We start from the raw sequence: 18336 nt of genomic DNA on the forward strand, positions 1-18336 counted from the left end.
TTTTAAGAGGAACTGAAACACTAAAAATTAAAAACACACTGAAACTGTAATCTCATGTCATCTCATGGTGCTGTCAGTCACCTTGTGGCTGAATTACGAAGCATTTCCTCATTTGCAGTAAGTGTAGATCAGCGTGGGTCATGCAGTCTGTACAGTAGCATCAGCCTGGATACACAGCCTAACTCACAATCTCAGCTGGACATGTAGCACTTTATTATCAGCTAACTCTGGCAGAATAACATCACTAAAGGCAAATATGGTAAGAAACAGTTACTTAGTTTTGTTATTTAGAAAGATTTGTGTGTTTTTTTCATGTGTACCAATTCATTCAGTGATTACCAGCTATTTCACAGCACACCTCTCTTCGTGTGTTTGCTGTTTAATTTTGGCTATTTCCTCCTGACCATCAAAGTCTCTATGAATAACCTGACTGGTACAGAAAGGCCAGCAAATTATCGTATCACTCTAAGTAAAACTTCTGTTAAGTGTCTCTTTGATCTGGTTTACAGTCTTTTTTAGACACTTCAAAACAGTGTATTCTGAACTTCTACCCAGCGTTTCACTTGACATGTTCAGTTACAGTTCTCTGAAGTAATTACATCATTTTCACAGTATAAGGGGAAGTTGTATTCTGAAACCAAAGAAATGGTCATTGTGCTGCTAATGAAAGAAAGCTTTCACTGTTATCAATAGTTAATGATTGACACCGGTACTAACAGCACTCTTAACACAACTGCACTTCTACTTTTCTATTTACATATCTATCAGTTGTGGGAAGAGAAGATATGATACTTATAAGTTCTTTTGAAGACTTTTTCTGTCAGGAAAAGGCGATTGATTGGTGATATTTAGTCTTTAAATTGTAAAAAAAAAAATTTATGCTTTAAAGGATTCTGTGCTTCCTCCTGGATTTTCTCCATATTAGGATACATACCTGTATAAATTTGAGTCTGTTGTGACTGTTGTGAAAACTCTGCGCTGAACGCTGCGTTCAGATATGAAACCTGCCATATCAGAGCTCTGTAACACTCACTGGCTGGTGGCTAATATTTGATAGAAGATTAATATTACCTTCCTATTTTGGTGTAGTCTTAAAGCAGATGAAAACTTCAGCGAAATTCCCAAAAGCTGACGTTCAAACACCTGCAAATATTTTAAAGCACAATTGCCTCCTGAGTCAAGGAGTAATATTTTGTTTGACAGACTTTATTTTGTTACTCTGCTGTAAAAAGAGTTTTTTCTGACTCTTGTTAGGTTTTCTCTTCAGCCCACCTGCACAGCTACAAACTGTGGCAAGACCGTTTTAAAAAAAACATCTGAGATAGTTTGTCAGTGCCAAAGGGAGCAACACACACACACACACTTTCTTTATTCTGCAGGCCCTTGCTGACTGAAAGTGGGACTCTGTGTGTGTGTGCGTGTGTGTGCGTGTGTGTGTGTGTGTGTGTGTGTTTTGTGGTATAGAAAGGAGGTTTTTGTCTGTTTCCTTTGCTCATTGAAGTAAAAGAGACGACTGTGAGAAAAACTTGCAGCTTATTGGTGCAGGGGTAACAGTGGAGGGCGTTTCTATGGCAACCGGTGCAGGATGATGGCTGAGGTGCAGAGATGTGTGGTTGCATACACTTCCTGCTCCTCTTCACACCCTCTAATTGTCTTAGCAAAGGTTACAACATTAAGTGTTCAGACAATAGATGGTTTGATTCCTTTACTATCATCATGTTTTCTTTTTGTCAACATAATAGAATACAAGAAATAGTCATTCATAAAGTTTCACTTCTCTCACCAAGTTTGCTCTTTCATTTTGCTGACGATGTTGGTCAGTTAGCCAACCAGCACTGTTACAACAGTTTCCTGACTCCACCTGCTGAGGTTTAACTCAGCCAATGGGATTATTTCTGTCTCTTTGTTAAACTGTTCTGAGCGCTTTATTTGAACTCTCTTCCCTCTTTTAATTTGGTTATTTTTCTGGGTGAGGATAACGTTGAAATAACATCATAGACACACCTAAAAATGAGAGCCTCAGTCCTCATGTTCACGATAATATTGAGAAATGTTTTTCTGTTTTAAACTTCCATATAAACAAAAACACAAACATGGTTACAGTGAAGAAAACAGAGAGAAAACAAGAATGAAAAGATTGACATCAATCCACCAGCAGTTCCTCATTTTTAGCAAGCAAATGACTTCATAAAAAGCCAGGATACCAAACCCTCTACAAAAAAGATGCTCATCTGCAATTCATGTGACTTTTGTTTATGAACTGTTGTTTGTACGGTTCTGTCACTTTGACAATTTATGACATATTACAAAAAACTTCTCCATTTAAAGAAAACCTTATTGACACATGACTTCCATTTGAAAGTCTGTCATGAAATCTTTCTCAACAGTTCCGTCATTCGTTGAGTGTTCCCATGAAAAAAAATCTATAGCACAAACATCATCTTGGAACAAAAAATGCAAAAGTCCTCAACAAATTGTAAACAACATATAGAAGAGTAAAAATCTAATGGCAGGTGCAGCCCAAAGACATATGAAGATACACACACACACACACACAAACACATCCATCTTTCCACATGTAGCACATTTTATGCAACTCATATTTCCTAAGAAGGAGAGGAAGTGACAGGAGACCAAAAGATACAATAAACAAACATAACACAAAATAAGGCTGAACAGCATATCTCAAGGAGTTATTGATTCATAACCATGTCGTAAACCACGACATGCTAACTGGACAAAGGAAAATAAGTTTTCTTTTGACCAGCGTGCAGGATTTAGTAGCATCTAGTAGTGAGGTTGCAGACTGTAGCAAAATTCAGTTAATCAATCAATTTTACTTTAAGTGCAGAATCAGCATACAGCATGGTCCCAATATACTTTACAGTTAAAAAGAATACATAGGACAAACATACAGCAATCAATGTGCAATAATAAAAATTAAAAGTGACACAACCACATTAAAATCATCAATGGTAAAAGGATGTTAAAAGGTGATGGGCCCAGCTAAGTTTTAGGGGAGGCTGTATTGTAGTGAGTAAAGGTAGGTTTTCAGTCTTGATTTAAAGATTTCAACTGAACGTGTTTCTTTAACATGTACAGGAAGGCCATTCCAGAGATAAGGGGTATGGTATGCAAATGCTCTGAAGCCAACTGATTTTTTGTTAACTGAAGGAATGACCAGGAGACCAGCATCTAGAGAGCGAAGATGGCGTGCTGGTGTATATTGTGTAATTAGCTCAGATAGGTAGGGTGGTGCAAGTACATGCAAGACCTTGCAAGTTAAAAGAGGAACCTTAAAATCAGCTCTAGCTTGCACTGGGAGCCAGTGAAGAGAGGCCAGAATGGGTCTTATATGGTCAAATTTTCTGGTTTTTGTCAAGACAAGCTGCAGACTTCTAGTAAGACAACTAGGAAGACCAGAAAAAAAGAAATTACAATAATCAAGCCTGGAAGATACAAATGCATGGATTAAAGTTTCAGCATCACGCAGTCATAGAATAGGTCGGATTTTGGCAATATTACTAAGATGAAAAAATGCTGTCTTGGTAATAGCCTTGATATGAGACCAGAATGTCAGACGGGAATCAAAAATCAAGGTTTTTGACGGTCAAGCTTTCAGAGATAACACAGTCATCAATATTGACACTCAGATTCTCATACTGATGCTCATACTTTGCTGGTTTTACAACTATTAACTCTGTTTTATCAGCATTTAACAGCATAAAGTTCATATCCATCCATTTTTTTTATTTCTGATAGACATGCCTCTAAATTTAGGAGCTGGGGAAGGTCATTTGGCTTTACAGGTACATATAGCTGCGTATCGTCAGCGTAGCAATGAAAATTAATACCATATTTGCAAATGATGTCACAAAGGGGAAGCATGTAGATAGCAAAAAGCATAGGGCCAAGAGCCGATCCCTGGGGTTCACCAAGCTTTACTTCAGAAAATTCAGAGATTGTATTGTTGTAAATTACACGTTGCGTTCTATTTGATAAATATGAATGAAACCATGAAAGCATTGTCCCCTGGCTACCAATATGTTTCTCCAAGTGGCCTAGATGTATGCTGTGATCCACGGTCAAAAGTTGCACTCGAGAAGCAGCAGCAATGATGTTAAGTCAGAATCAACAGTAATTAATAGATCATTTACTACTCTGCTCAAGGCAGTTTCAGTAGAATGGGAAGTAGAAAGAGGAAAGAGGAAATTAGAAATGAATACACCCCTCCCCTTCCAAGCGTGTAGGAGAATGTACGATGGCCGTAAAACTGGCAAAAAACATGAAAAGCCCTCTCTAGAGCCAGTGTTTGGTTTGTATGTTTGGGGCTACTGTAGAAACATGGCAGCCTCCGTGGAAGAGGACCCGCTCCCTATATAGATATGAAGGACTCATTCTAAGGTAGCGAAAACACAAAGATTCTTATTTTCAGGTGATTATACACTAATTAAAACATACTTATGAATATTATTAGATGCCACTATTCTACACACTGTACGTTTAAACAATTATTTAGTGTCAGTATCAGTTATTTTACACTCAGGCCTTTAACAACAAGTGAAAGAACAAAAGTGACATTATCACTTGACTCCCATAGTTTCAGAACCACAAATTTAAAGAAATGCAAGCTACGACTTATTAGTAAGACATGGCCAGTCCACCATACAAAATATTAAATGAAGCCTGACATAAAAGCTATCCTGTTTTTCATGTAATACACTAAGATAATCTTTCCTATTGATACATATTTAAAGGACCAGTGTGTAAAATTTAGTGGCATATAGCAGAACATACTTGGCAGAAATGAAATATAATATTCATAAATACATTTTAATCAGTGTATAATCACCTGAAAATGAGAATTGTTGCGTTTTTGTTACCTTAGAATGAGCCATTTATATCAACATAGGGAGTGGGTCCTCTTCCACGGAGCCCACCATGTTGTACTGCCATCTTTCTACAGTAGCCCAGAACGGACAAACCAAACACTGGCTCTAGAGAGGGCCTTTTGTGTTCTTCATGAGTTTCGCGGTCCCCGTAGTTTCTCCTACATGCTTGGAAGGGGAGGATTTAGGGGAGGTGTATTCAGTTGGTTGCGATCTGCAACCTCACCGCTAAGTGCTAGTAATTCCTGCACACTGGACCTTTAAAACATCTGTCCATAAGAAAGTTGAGGTTCTGTTTGATGTATTCACACTTGAGGGATGGCTTATCATGCTGCAAACAACAGCACCTGGAGAAGGTTTTTCTTTTGTAGCACTGCAATGTGGCATCCAGGGAGTGGAAACACTAAAGTGTACTTAAGACTTAAAGAAGTGACCCAGAACATACAAAAATGGAAATATTTCCCAAAAAATAATTTTTGTGCATCTGGTATACATTTTTGTACATGAATTTGACCCATATTTATTCCAAGGAATTTTAAAGTCATCAGAAGGGGTCAAATCATGGTAAAGAGTGGTTATGGGGAAACACGAAACTATAAATTGGCATGTCTGTGTATATTAGTCATTGGGACAGTGGTGACGAAGTCTACCCAACACGTTACAAGAACTGCCACAGTTGGCACTGAGGCAGGATCCTGTAGACCTTTGAGGTTTTATGGGGGACTTTTGAAACTGTGAAAAATAAAATTGTGCAAAGGCATCATCATATACCACGTACACAGGTTCGTACTTATCCCCATTTCATTGGTGGAAGAAGTATTCAGATCCTTTACTCAAGTAAAAGTACCAATACAGCAATGTAAAAAATGCTCCATTACAAGTACAAGTCCTGCATCAAAAATCCTACTTAATTAAAAGTACATAAGTATTAGCAGCAAATTGTACTTATTGTATTGTAGTAAAAGGAGTGGTTTCGTCCCTCTGACTGATATATTACTATATATGACATCATTAGATCATTAATACTGAAGCATCAGTGTGTAAGCAGCAGGTTACTGTTGTAGCTGCTGGAGGTGGAGCTAGTTTGAACTACTTTAAATACAGTTAGCTAGTTTAGTCCAGTGGCTCCCAACCTATAGGTCAGGCCCCTCCAAAGGGTCACCAGATAAATCTGAGGGGTCATGAGATGATTAATGGGAGAGGAAAGAAGAAAAAAACAAAGTTCTGATACACAAATCTGTTTTCAGCTTTTGGACTTTTACTCTAATCGTTGTTTCTTGGTGAAATATTGGGTGATTTGAATTTATTGAAATGAAACCATGTGAGAAGTTTAGAGGGAAAAATCACTATTTGGTAGAGCTGTTAACAACTCATAGACATCTGAAATGTGACCCTGACTACTCACTGCTTTTTGTAAGACATCAAAAGCCAAAAAAGTTGGAAACCACTGGTTTCATCTTTATCAGTGTGTTGTATTTTAAAAACTTGTTATATTATCCATTGTGTCAAATCTTCATCTGAAAAATAACTAAAGCTGTCAGATAAATGTATTGGAGTAGAAAGTACAATATTTCCTTCTGAAATGTAGTGGAGTGGAAGTATAACGTTTTTGAGAGCAATACTCCAGTGGAAACCAGGATAGTGTGGCACGTAAACACCTGATCCAGGTTTCTGAACGTTCTCTGTTGATAGAGAAAGGAGATGCTGAGATGTTGAGGAATCAAGACAAAACTGGACACAGATGAATAGAATTCTGGATGCTGTTTGAATCATGTAAACATGGAGATGAATAACCAAGTTTCTCACATTCCATGTAAATACCGTATCCAGAATATGATCAAAACCAGAAAAAGACTAAAAACCGGGATAATGATGTAAAAACGCTTAAGAGTGAGTGATGAATGATTTGGTGCATCTGTTATTCCAAGATGAGCAAGGAGACAGTGAGTTAGAAGAGAAAGTATCGGAGCATGTCTGCAGGCAGGAGGATGTTACACGAATGACTTCAAGACCTACATGACTGTATCGACTGAGCGGTTTGAAAAAAAAGTGCATATATTTTTATCATATAGCAATGAGAGCAGTGTTGACTGATGGTTTTCACAGTTTTAAAACCTATCATTCAAAAATGATGTTGCATTCTTCACATTCAACCGAATTAATTGAAATCTTTATTGTGGCTGTTACGTTATCATGTTTTAGGAAACAGGAGACCATAATGTAGTCTGATTGTGTTTTTTCTCTTTAAACAAACAGTGTAAAACCTAAAAAATACACTCTTTCTGCTCTCTTAAATTGATTAATTACCCATTTATTAATGCCTTTTTTAGTGATAAGGTATTGATAAATGCCAAATACATTTGTGGTTCAAAATTTGGTATAGAGACTAATTATGAGGGAATACTGATTGGGCCGGGTTCATACTGTGAAGAGTCAGAATATGAACAGTATGTAAAGTTAATGCAATTACAACAATTGTCCTTCTAAGAAAAGGCTTTAATAGCTACAACAATTAAACATAGCTGCAAAATTATTTAAATATGGTTTAATTTTGTTTAATTAGCTTGGTTAAAGTAACTTTATAGAGTGGCCTTGAAAATACCTTCAAAATCAAAAAATTTAGAGGGGCTTGTTATGACAAAATGGTTTATATTGTATCATATGTGATATTTTTTGTGAACATAATCTCTGACAGGATTTATAATCACTAATTGCTGCTTTCAGTACTTTGCTGTTTAGACTACACAGGTTTTTTTGTCTGCTGCACAGACTTATCAGCTTTTTGAAGATCAAAACAACCAGGAAACTGTGTTGTTGCAGGGTGCATTCTCGCCTTGTAAAGAAAGCGTAGGGGTTTGTCGGCTGGTGTGTGATTGTGTGCGTAGGGGGCATGCCTTGCTCTGTGCTGCACTGCTAACTTCCTGCTTCTAAAGCACAGCGGCTTCATTTTGACTTTCTGCTCCTGTGTTGTTGTCAGGGGGAGAGCGTTGATGTCAAGGCTCTGAGGGCCAGGTTCAACAGCAAGGCCAGCACTTCAGACACCAGCAGCCGAGACAGCGGCTCCCCAAAATCTCCACGACCTGGATTTGGGAGAGGAATCTTACCAGCACTAGAGAACAACCTGGCCCAGCACAGATTGTCCCCCACGGTCCCTCCTCCAATGGCTGGCCCTGGCCTGATGAGGTTCCCACGGGCAGAGCCGATGATGGCAGCTCCCATCCCCTCCAGACCTGTTTCTTTCCCTCGACCGCCTCCCAATCTAGGCATCAGAGCATCCAGCCAGCCGGCAGACCCTATCAAAGTCAAGCAGACGGGAGAGATGCTACAGAACATGATGCTGAAGCACCACAGACCTGCGGGCATCAAGCCAGCTCCACCCTCAGCTCCAGGTCAGTCTCCTGCACCAGGTCACGCCTCCACCCCTCTCCCGCTCCGACAGCAGCCCAGACAGAGGAGCGCAGGAGATGTGACCCCGCTGAGGAAACCCCTTCCCCCTGAAGGACCCCTGCCCTTAAAACCCAAACGGCCTCCACACGTCAACCTGGAGCCCTTCATGAGGTTGACTCGGGGAGCTCCGGCACTCCCTAGTCCAAGGAAGAGTGATGGTGAGTCTGTTAACAGCAGAAAACTTGAAGTGCTTTTCTGTTTTTGGGGTTGGTGGGTAGTGGCAGTGCTTGGTGGATTTAGATATAGCTCAAGGACAAACGGTTTCCTGCTCTGACATCTTGTATTTTGATTTGACAAAGCATGTTACCATTTAATTTTTCCATAAAAAATATATTATTATTTTTTACTGACTCAAAATACTTTTTAAGTTGTATCAGTAGCACCTGTTGTCTTCAGGATTTTTGTAGTTTATGCTGTTGTTTGTTTGTCGTACTGGTGATCCAGGAGTTTAAACTTATACTGTTGTTACTGATGTCAAGTCACATTCAATTGAAAGTTACTGTAAGTCAGTTGACTGGATAGATTTAAAATCTAAATACAGTGGTGGGAAAAGTATTCTGTTCTTCGCTAAAAGGAAATTAGAGATACTGAACTTTAAAAATGTATGTTGTAAACACTGTGTCGTCAAACATTTGCTTAAGTAAAAACAGAGTATTTGCACTTAAATTATCAAAGTTGCCACCATGCAGAATGCTACAGTGAGTTTCAGACTGTGCAGTATTAGATATATATTATTGTATTAGTATTGGTGATGCATTAAAGTGTATGCACCTTTTTAATGTTGTAGTTGGTCAAATTTTAAATACTGTTGGGTAGTTAAATCGACTGTAACTGCATCGTCATCTGCATCATCCATGTATTTTGTAAGCCCGTTGAATGCTTTGTATGTTCGATCTTACCAAAGTAACCTGCAACGATTGCGGTCAGATAAATGAAGTGGAGTAAAAAATAAAGTATAAAATGGAAGAAAATGTAAAAGCTAAAGTAAAGTACAAGTGACTCTAAATTGTACTTAAGTACAGTACTTGAGTAAAACTTTTTTTTTAATATACCATTGTTTAAATATTGCTGAGAAAGCATCGATCACCAGAAGAGTCTTCAGCCCGAAAGTGCTTCCATCAACATTTCCAAAATGCAGATTATTCTGTCTTTAGTGATTGTTTCATTCTTTAAGACAAGCAACAACTCTGGCAAACCACAGTACGCTTCATCTCTGTGTGAAAACATGCTAATTAGAGAGAAAAGAAGCAAAAAATGACTTTTTGTTAACTGAGTCGGTGTGACTGTTATTAATGCAATGTTATCCATCTCATTTTGCAAGAGACTTCTTCACATATGGATGTTCTCTCTGGTTCCCCCCACCAGCAGGTTCCCCAAGCACAGGAGGCAGGAAAATGTCTTCACCTGCAGTGATCAGTCCTCCCCAACCTCCACAACGATTCAACAAACCCCGGCTGCCACACCAGGTCGCCTCTGTGTGAGTATTTCGCAAAATTTCATAACATACTGCTGTTATTACACCAACTGCAGGGTGAGTGCACACAGAGAAACCTGCTTTAGGTATTTATTTCATATCATATACATTCTGCAATAATAAAATCAGGGAGTGTACCAGAATAAAAAAAGAGTCTTATTTCAATCACAACTGCCATGATGGCAGGCAGGAAATAGTGTGAGTTTTTAAAAATCCGCTACACTCATAATCAGAATACACAAATGCAGTACACTTAAAGCAAAATAAATCATATCAGAGGCTGCAATTTAGAATTAGACAAATAGAGGTTTAAATAGAATATCAGCAATATGTGGGAACATCACACCGTTTAGGGGACATTTTTCAAAACTGAGTCTCCAAGTGCCATCACGCTTTCTCCACCCCTTTCCTGTCAGGCTTTATTTTAATCGTTCTAACAAAGGTGAAATGACGCCATTTTACACATAACAATCAAATAGCTGCTTTTTGTTTTCCTTTCTATCTAAATGACGTTAAATATATAGACTATATATTTATGGTGTGTTACATTTGCAGAAAAATACCTTTCTTGGTAAGTAATACTCATCAGTTCACAAGTAGAGATTAACACTGTCGCTTGTTCTCAGTCAGTGAAAAGTAAAGGTGTTAAGTGAAGAAGTTGCTGCAATGATGTAGTGATATTTTAGAGTGACATTGTAATATTGTACTGTCTTTCTTTCTTTCTTTCTTCTACAAGTTCTAACTTCTACAAGTTATTGCTGTATAGGGAGCACACAAACAATGTTTGTTTATGTATTTACTGCAGTGACATTGAGGATGACCAGGACACCTATGATGACATTGCAAGCTTTGAGAAGAACGGTAAACAGAAAAACTGTATTTTTTGAATGATTCATGACTGTAAATCCTTTGGTTCGTAAAAATCTACAATGTGCAGAATAGTATAATGTGAGCTTATTCTTATATTTTTCAGTTCAGAGTTAAGTTTGAAAATGACATTTATCACTTTCTGGTAGAAAATGATTACCTAGTTATTCTTTTAATACCTTATCAACTAATGACTTCAATCATATTTCATAGGCTCCATATTCTCCTCATATTGTTATGATAATAAAGCGTTTATATATGAGAATGTGCCTCTTTTTAGAAGGAAAGAGTGCCTTTCATCTCTTTTTTATTGTGTAATTTCACAGAGTCCTGGAGTGACAACAGTTCTCATTGTATGGACGGGGTAAGGACAGAAAACTGAAACTAAACCTACTGTAAATACAAATGTCGTTCTGAGAATTCTAAACTAGGTGGCTCCTCTTGTAGAACATGTTGCACTCTTCCCTAAAACTACAAACTAAAGATAAAATTAAGTTTAAATACTAATTTACACCTGCTGAAATATCAACTTTATTTTGTTGTGACGAATAACAAATAAACTTCATTCATTGTCAATGAAGCACGCGATTTGTTTGATTTCTAGCTTCGGGAAGTGCACATGTTCATACACATTGATGCACAAATGCAATCTGTTCTAGGGCATAAAAAAGACAGCAGGTGTCATTGCCCTTTAATCTAAAAATCTTTGTATATGCCTGTTTTTCTTTGTTCTTTAAAAGTGTAAATAAATCCTTTCTCTTGTAGGACATTGATGACGTGTATGAGTTTATTGACGAGTGAGTATAAACTTTCAGTTTTTACAATTGAATCAAATTGTAGTGTGTGAATTTAATAAGGACCCTACTCACCTAAAATGGAGTGTGTCTGCAGCTGCATGAACGTGTTTTTATTATTTCTGGCACTGCTACTTTTATTTTTGCATCTGCTGCTACCACAGCTGCGGTAGCTATTATTGTGAGAACAACTGTCATAGCAGTACGCCTCTCAATTAAAGGTGTTATTTCTGCAAATGATCATAATCTGAAATGTTATTTGCTCCATTCGTCACAAGGTAACAACATTTTAATTGAGTGTGTGTTCAGCCAAAATGTTGGTGTGCATTTATATTAAATGTGCAAGTGTGCAATGATATTTCTTTCATTTATGGTTATGTGTTGTTTCTGTGATTCAACATTACTTCCTGCAAAATCAGGATAATGTCACAAAACAAATGGACAAACTGTTGAAATAATCACATAATTGGAACACACTGAAAAAGTGAAAGGGGAAGAAGTTTGTTGGATACTGCTGCTATTAACTGTGAAATGCTCAGTGTGTGAATGAATTCTGTCTGATTGTTGTTTTTGGTCAGGTGAATTTTTATGTGCCAGTAAAGATACATCTGTTTTCACCAGAACTGAAAGTGTTGAGAATATTTTACATGTAGGAGGTGTATGTTGTGATGCGGGGAATTGTCTAAAAAGGTGAAAAGTCATTTTTCATTTTGATTGTGTATTTATAGGGACCAAATAGAAGTGAACCTGGTTAATGCTGAGAAGAAAAACAAAAAAGAAGCCAAGAAGCAACAGGAGCAGGAGAGGAAAGAGCAGCTAGAGCGTCAGAAAAGAGAGAATGAGTTGAGGAAAAACTTTCAGGTACGACCCCAACAACATCCTAAATGCCATTAACATGAACTAATTAAAAAGTCTTTTTTAAATCTATTTTTTATTCCTTCTTTGACATTCAGATGGACCATTTAGTTTACGTGCATCCCGAAACATTGAGGCTCTTTGTTTCCATCCACCCCATCTTCATCCAAATCTAATTCATATCTGTCAACTTTCACACCTTTGCTCTCTGCCCCTTTGTAGGTGCAAGGGGAGTTGGATGTTATCCATACAGCGAGAGTCCGGCACGACTGGTACGGAGGAGGAAGACTGGACCTCAGTGTGCAACAAGGCGAGAGCGTGGAGATCATGCGAGTGAACAATAACCCAGGAGGCAAATGGCTGGCTCGCTCCCTGAACGGAAACTGTGAGTTTCATTTTAAATCTCACTGCAAATCAAGAGCAGGAAACCTTCCTATCTGAGCCCACATCACAAAGTTAGGCTGATGGTAATATGCTCTTAAACTTTGTGCTTGATTTTTTTAAAGATGGTGAGCAAGTTTATGAATTCCAGATTGAAAGTGCTGTGTAGTCCAGTTTTCTGTAAATATCCAACAATACTCAACTTTATGTCCTTCTATTTAGCATTCATAAGCAGTATATAAACAGTTATATCTGTTGTATTTGTTTATAACTACAATATAGCATATTATAAACCATTCATTAACTTATGCTTATTAATGATAAATGGGGGGGCATATTAGTATGCTATAGCATAGTGCTTTGGAAAACAGTTTGTGCACCTGTGTGTGTATGTTCTTGTGCTTATGAGGACCAATTTAGTTTAGATATATCATGTTATGCAGACAATGCTCAACTCTGCCTGTGAAACCAAAGAGGCCTGCTAACCGTATCCCTCTCAACCACTCAGCCTCTGTCTAATGGCAAACATTTTCCTCAACCTTTCTAGTAATTAATATAAAATATGCAAGCAATTATAAAGGACAAGATGTCCCATGTAAGACAATAACGGAATAAAGTTGGAGACAAAGAATGTCACAAAGCAAAGCAGAGCGATATTTTTTCCATTGAGAAAATAAGGTTGTGGAAAGTAATGAGATCATCATCTTGTCTTTGTGTTACCTTGCAGACGGATACATCAGTAACACATGTGTGGACATTGACTATGAGGCAGTGAAGCGCAAAGCGCTCCAGTCCAGAAAAGTAGACACATCAACGTTACCTCCACCACCTCCAGACCCCCCTCACATGTTAAACATGGAGTCCAATAATAGAGACAGGTGCAGTAGATCCTGTTCATCCTGCTATGACAAAACACTTTAAAAAATTGTTGTACTATATTGTGAGAAACATTTATCTGCTCCTAACATATGATGTTGCTATTCTGTCAACTTTTTCCAATGGTTTTAAGTTCATGCACAGTCAACACTTAACTGTTTAGCTGCATTGCTTTCTTAGTTTCACCCACGTCTGTTCCAACTAACTTGCTGTTTGTGTTTTTCATCTGCTCTGCAGCATGCTTCAGGATGACGGTAAGTGACAGTACAGCACACATGAACATCACTGGCAGATTAGGATTCATGCCATATAAGATATTGCCATATTTATTTACTTCACTCACTGGACAAAAAACAACATATCCATAACTCTTTATTAATCCTAAAGAACAGAAAATATGGTTTGAATGTGGATTTAATGTGGGTGAAAACACATCACCAACTATTACTACAATGAACCTACCAAAGATAATAAGTCCTGGAAAACTATTCTCATGTTTTACTAGAAAATTTTATCATAATATCATTAAACATTTTACTATATGAGTTTATTGTTTTGTTTTGTTTTCTTAGCTGTGTCAAGTATGAATCTGTTGATTTATTTTGTTTCAGCTCTAATTTTTGTATTTTTGGTATAATGCTCAATGTTTCAAACTTGTATACATTTGCAACAGGAACTTTATAATTCAAACAGTGACTTGGATTATTTTATAATTTGCCTAAAATTTTTAATATCACTCATTTAAAGTTGAGGCTGCTTTCCTAAAACATATTTTTTTTAAAAATCTGAAATAGAGTATTTCACCTTTTTTACAAGATGACAAGATATTTTTAGTTTTACAGTTATTTCTCGGTACTCTCCTCAGATGACTACGATGACGTTCAACCATTAACTGAGGATTTTCCCCCACCACCGCCTGAAATCAGGTATCTATCCACATCTGGTTCACTGAAAAAACAGGAAATAGTTGGTGAGATACTGACAGCTACATGTAGCTGCAGTATTATTTTAGTATAAAATCTTGATGTTGAGCTGATAATTGAGGTGATGGTCAAATAAGAACAGAATTAGAAAAGGAAAAAACAAAAAATCTGGGAAATGCATTACTTTATTGTTGTTGTCTTCTGTTATCAAACTGTAAAACCATCTTTGTTTGCAGCATAGATCCCAAAGTGGAAAAGGAACTAAGAAAAAAATTTAAGGTAAGTATTTTTCACACTTTCACATCAGATTATTTGATTTTAATGGTAAATAAAGTAGAGTGTCATCAGCATAGCAGTGAATGGAAATGTTTTTCTGAATTATTTTTCCAAGAGGAAGCATACAGGGAGAAAAAGGGGGCCCAGGATGGATCCTTGAGGAACTCCACATACAATCCACAATAATGAAATGCATCATATCCACATAATACAACATGTTATAGTGGCCCCGTTAAAAATTGCAAAACTGAATCATGTCATTCTCAAGTTTACTCATCTAATTGACAGTTTCTGAGATACAGTGTGTGCTATGAAGGATGAATTTGTTAGTAAGTGTAAGGCTCGTCCAATTGGTGACATTTTAAAACCACCTGAACACAAAAAAGTGTGTTGAAATTTGATCACTGGACAAGTCAACCAATGATGATCTATACTTTTTTTGTGTTGACAATGATTGTAATCAAACATGATGGAGAATTGTGCTTTCACAAGAGTAGGTATAATTTTCTTCAAAGATCAAATATCTTGATCTTTTAATCCAATCAAAAAAGTCATATTACTGATCCTTGCAACAGTCAGTACTAACTTGTATCAACATCACACCCATCACACCTCTTTGTACTATACAAGTGTATTTGACCAAGGCAGTGAAAATATAAAAATGTTGGTTAAATAATGAAAAACTCAAACTATGACTCTTGTTTCTCAGTATGATGGGCCTCTCAGTGTGCTGCACACCATGATGGTGGATCCTAACAGCATCATAAAGAAGCCAGGGGGGAAGGATTTGTCTGTGACTCATGGAGAGGTCCTGGACGTCATCCAGCTCACCAGCAGCAAGAAAGCTCTGTGCCGCAACCGGTTTGGAAAATGTACGTAAACACAACAAATCCTGCTGTGATCGTATGTTAATTTAATCTGCACTGTGACATGTGAGCAGTTGGTCAAAGTGACTGGTTTTAGAAATAAGAGTTGATGGTTTGTGTAAAGGTTACCTGAGGTGATCAGGGAGATTTTTGCATAACCAGGAGGAGGTCAGATGTATGTGTCCAGAAGTAGACATATGTTCTCTCAGAGTGTCAGTGAGCAGAACTCTCAGATTTACTAAATGACTCATTTGCATTTGCAAGAACAATATACTGCGGGCATTAGTGTCTCCGCACTTTGAACTAAAAGGGAAGTTCTTATCCTTATCACATCACTCCACAAAATCTTTATGATCATGGCTATGTGATAAAAATTTTTTTGCAACAACACCTGTAATAACTCCATGAATAAACACTGTCAAACATAATAGTAATGGAAACTAGGACGACATCAAACGATTATTTTCATTATCGACGAAATGATTTTCTAGACATTGAATAATTTCTTGTTGATTTTTGAGAAACTGAAAGTTGCCATTGTTTGACACTTTTGTTTTATAAAAATAACTAAATGATTATATAATTATCACAACAGTTGCTGATTAATTTTCTGTCAATCAACAAATTGATTAATTGACTAATCATATCAGCTTTAATGGAAATATACTAAGCCATTTTGGTGCACAAATTCTTGCCCGTGCTTATAATATTGCACCTGCTCAGTGTTTCATTACTATCAGATCCCAGTAGCTCTTCTTTTGTTTTTCTGTGACTTGCATAGTAGTGGCTTGTTAATAATAATAATGATAATAACTAAACACAAAAATAGAGTCATAAAGTTCCAAAACAAATGTGTATTGTTCGTATTTTATAGCTGATGCACAACCTCTGCGTGATTGGTTCCTGCTGGTGGCACAGCACCATGCTGTGGGAAATATACTGTACAATGATTAGTGTTTGTCTGATGGTTATGAAATGAATATTGCAATAAATAAAATACAGATGATAATATAATAAATTCAGTAAGAGCTGTATTTCACATATTCAAAGTGACTGTTTTACATAAAACATGTTTTGTCTCACTCTTCACAGATGGTTATGTGTCCAGATCTCTTCTTCTTCCAATGTAAGTGAATCCTCCTCAGTTCATATTTGACGCTGCCAGTTTTAGTGTTACTTTCATGTCTTTTTATACTGTGAGTAAATTATGAAATATCTTTTTGTAAATGCGTTTTATAGTTGTGGTAACAGCTCATCTTTGACTTTGATTTTCATCTTATTATTATTATTATAAATGATTTTTGTTGTTGTTTTTGACAGGATGGATGAAAAGAGTAATTTAGTGACACAACAAAATAAATAGATCATCACATATGAATATAGTCATACATATATACATTACAGACACACATGCAGCATATATTGTTTATTATAATAATAGAAATGGGTACATATACATATTCTATGTATGGACCCATTTTTACAAATCTAAACATATAGTATACATTTTTATCCATGTTTACATAAATGCTTTTCTCATTCTTCATATCATATCATATCATATCATATTATATCATATCATATCATATCATATCATATCATATCATATCATATCATATCATATCATATCATATCATATCATGTTAACAAGTTTTGGATATAGATTTTAAACAGAAATATCAATAAAAAACAACTTTCTGCTGTCAGTTTAACATCAATCTTCATTCACAGGGAAGGAGACATCTACGACGATGTTGACTATGGAGGCGGTGAGTTTTGTTTTAGATCCTATTAATGTAATTTCTTGTTAAATTGAAATATTCACTTATGGCAGCTAATGTGTTTGACTTTTTAATATATGTATCTCCTAAACTGTTTTTATTTCTTTCTTCTTTCAGACGTCTATGACAACGACTCTCTGCAGACTGATTATTAAAACATGTCAAACTAAACACACACAAACTCACACAGTAAGAAAGAGAGAAACAAACTATATAAAATATTCAAACTAAAGCTATATAAAACTATATAACTGTATAAAACTGAGAAGAGAAGACACATTTTGCTTTATGTGATGGCATCAGTTGTGTTCAGTTACACAGGATTCACTGTCAGGCTGGCTGTAACAGTTGAGACAAAACGGAATATATCTGTCTGGCTCACAAACAAACAAACTTATTCCTATGTAAAACTAAAACTATATTTTTAAAAAACTATATCAAACTGAGTGACAAAAACAGAACATAGAGTGAAAACAGAGCTCAGTCTGGACACTCACACATGTTTCTTGTGCTGAGAATAACAGACATGTCACCATTGCATTGTTTGTCAAACTGCTTGTATAGAAAATGAACACACTATTACTGTAGCTTTGTGTATTGCTCGACTTTTTAGATAATTTAAAACAAATAAAATAACTTTTTGACTGATATCTATGTCTCTGTTTGAATCAAAGCCCTGCATTATCTTAAGAAGTGTCTGTGCAAAACAGCTGAAAAAAGTTACGAAGTTCATCTCAGGGAAGTGTTATGATCAGTATAGGAAGAGAGTATACACTCCTTGTATTTGCAGATGATGGAACACTATGGAAATGGGAGCGAATCCAAGAAGCACTCGGTCAGTAATAGAGAAATTAACTGTGTACAACAGAATATCTCCGAGAAGCATAAAAAACATCTGTGAACTGAA

The 18336-nt window shown here is 36.6% G+C and overlaps 1 protein-coding gene across 3 annotated transcripts; it reads left to right on the forward strand.

Annotated features, from left to right (window-relative positions):
- The first annotated feature begins 138 nt into the window (after positions 1–138).
- Positions 139–18079, forward strand: si:ch73-40i7.2 (FYN-binding protein 1). 3 transcript variants are annotated; one of them, XM_042415537.1, is made up of 16 exons: positions 139–259; positions 7867–8494; positions 9702–9813; positions 10616–10671; positions 11004–11041; positions 11443–11474; positions 12200–12332; positions 12549–12711; positions 13435–13585; positions 13821–13837; positions 14449–14509; positions 14743–14785; positions 15492–15654; positions 16741–16774; positions 17380–17417; positions 17547–18079. In XM_042415537.1, exons 1-16 carry the CDS (start codon positions 257–259, stop codon positions 17582–17584), a joined length of 1710 nt encoding a protein of 569 aa, XP_042271471.1. In that variant the 5' UTR covers positions 139–256; the 3' UTR covers positions 17585–18079. The 3 variants fall into 3 exon arrangements, with proteins under 3 accessions (XP_042271471.1, XP_042271472.1, XP_042271473.1); XM_042415538.1 differs by having other exon boundaries at positions 9705–9813; XM_042415539.1 differs by lacking the exons at positions 15492–15654; positions 16741–16774; positions 17380–17417; positions 17547–18079 and adding an exon at positions 14898–15485.
- Positions 18080–18336: the final 257 nt, after the last annotated feature.

The sequence above is a fragment of the Thunnus maccoyii genome, chromosome 7 (assembly GCF_910596095.1).
Source record: "Thunnus maccoyii chromosome 7, fThuMac1.1, whole genome shotgun sequence".
Lineage (NCBI taxonomy): Eukaryota > Metazoa > Chordata > Actinopteri > Scombriformes > Scombridae > Thunnus > Thunnus maccoyii.

What these genes read in the sequence shown, in the direction of transcription:
- si:ch73-40i7.2 (XM_042415537.1), top strand. An exon ending in CCACACCAGGTCGCCTCTGT is followed by an intron (nt 9,814 to 10,615) that starts GTGAGTATTTCG and finishes TATTTACTGCAG; the next exon opens with TGACATTGAGGATGACCAGG. An exon ending in AGTTGAGGAAAAACTTTCAG is followed by an intron (nt 12,333 to 12,548) that starts GTACGACCCCAA and finishes GCCCCTTTGTAG; the next exon opens with GTGCAAGGGGAGTTGGATGT.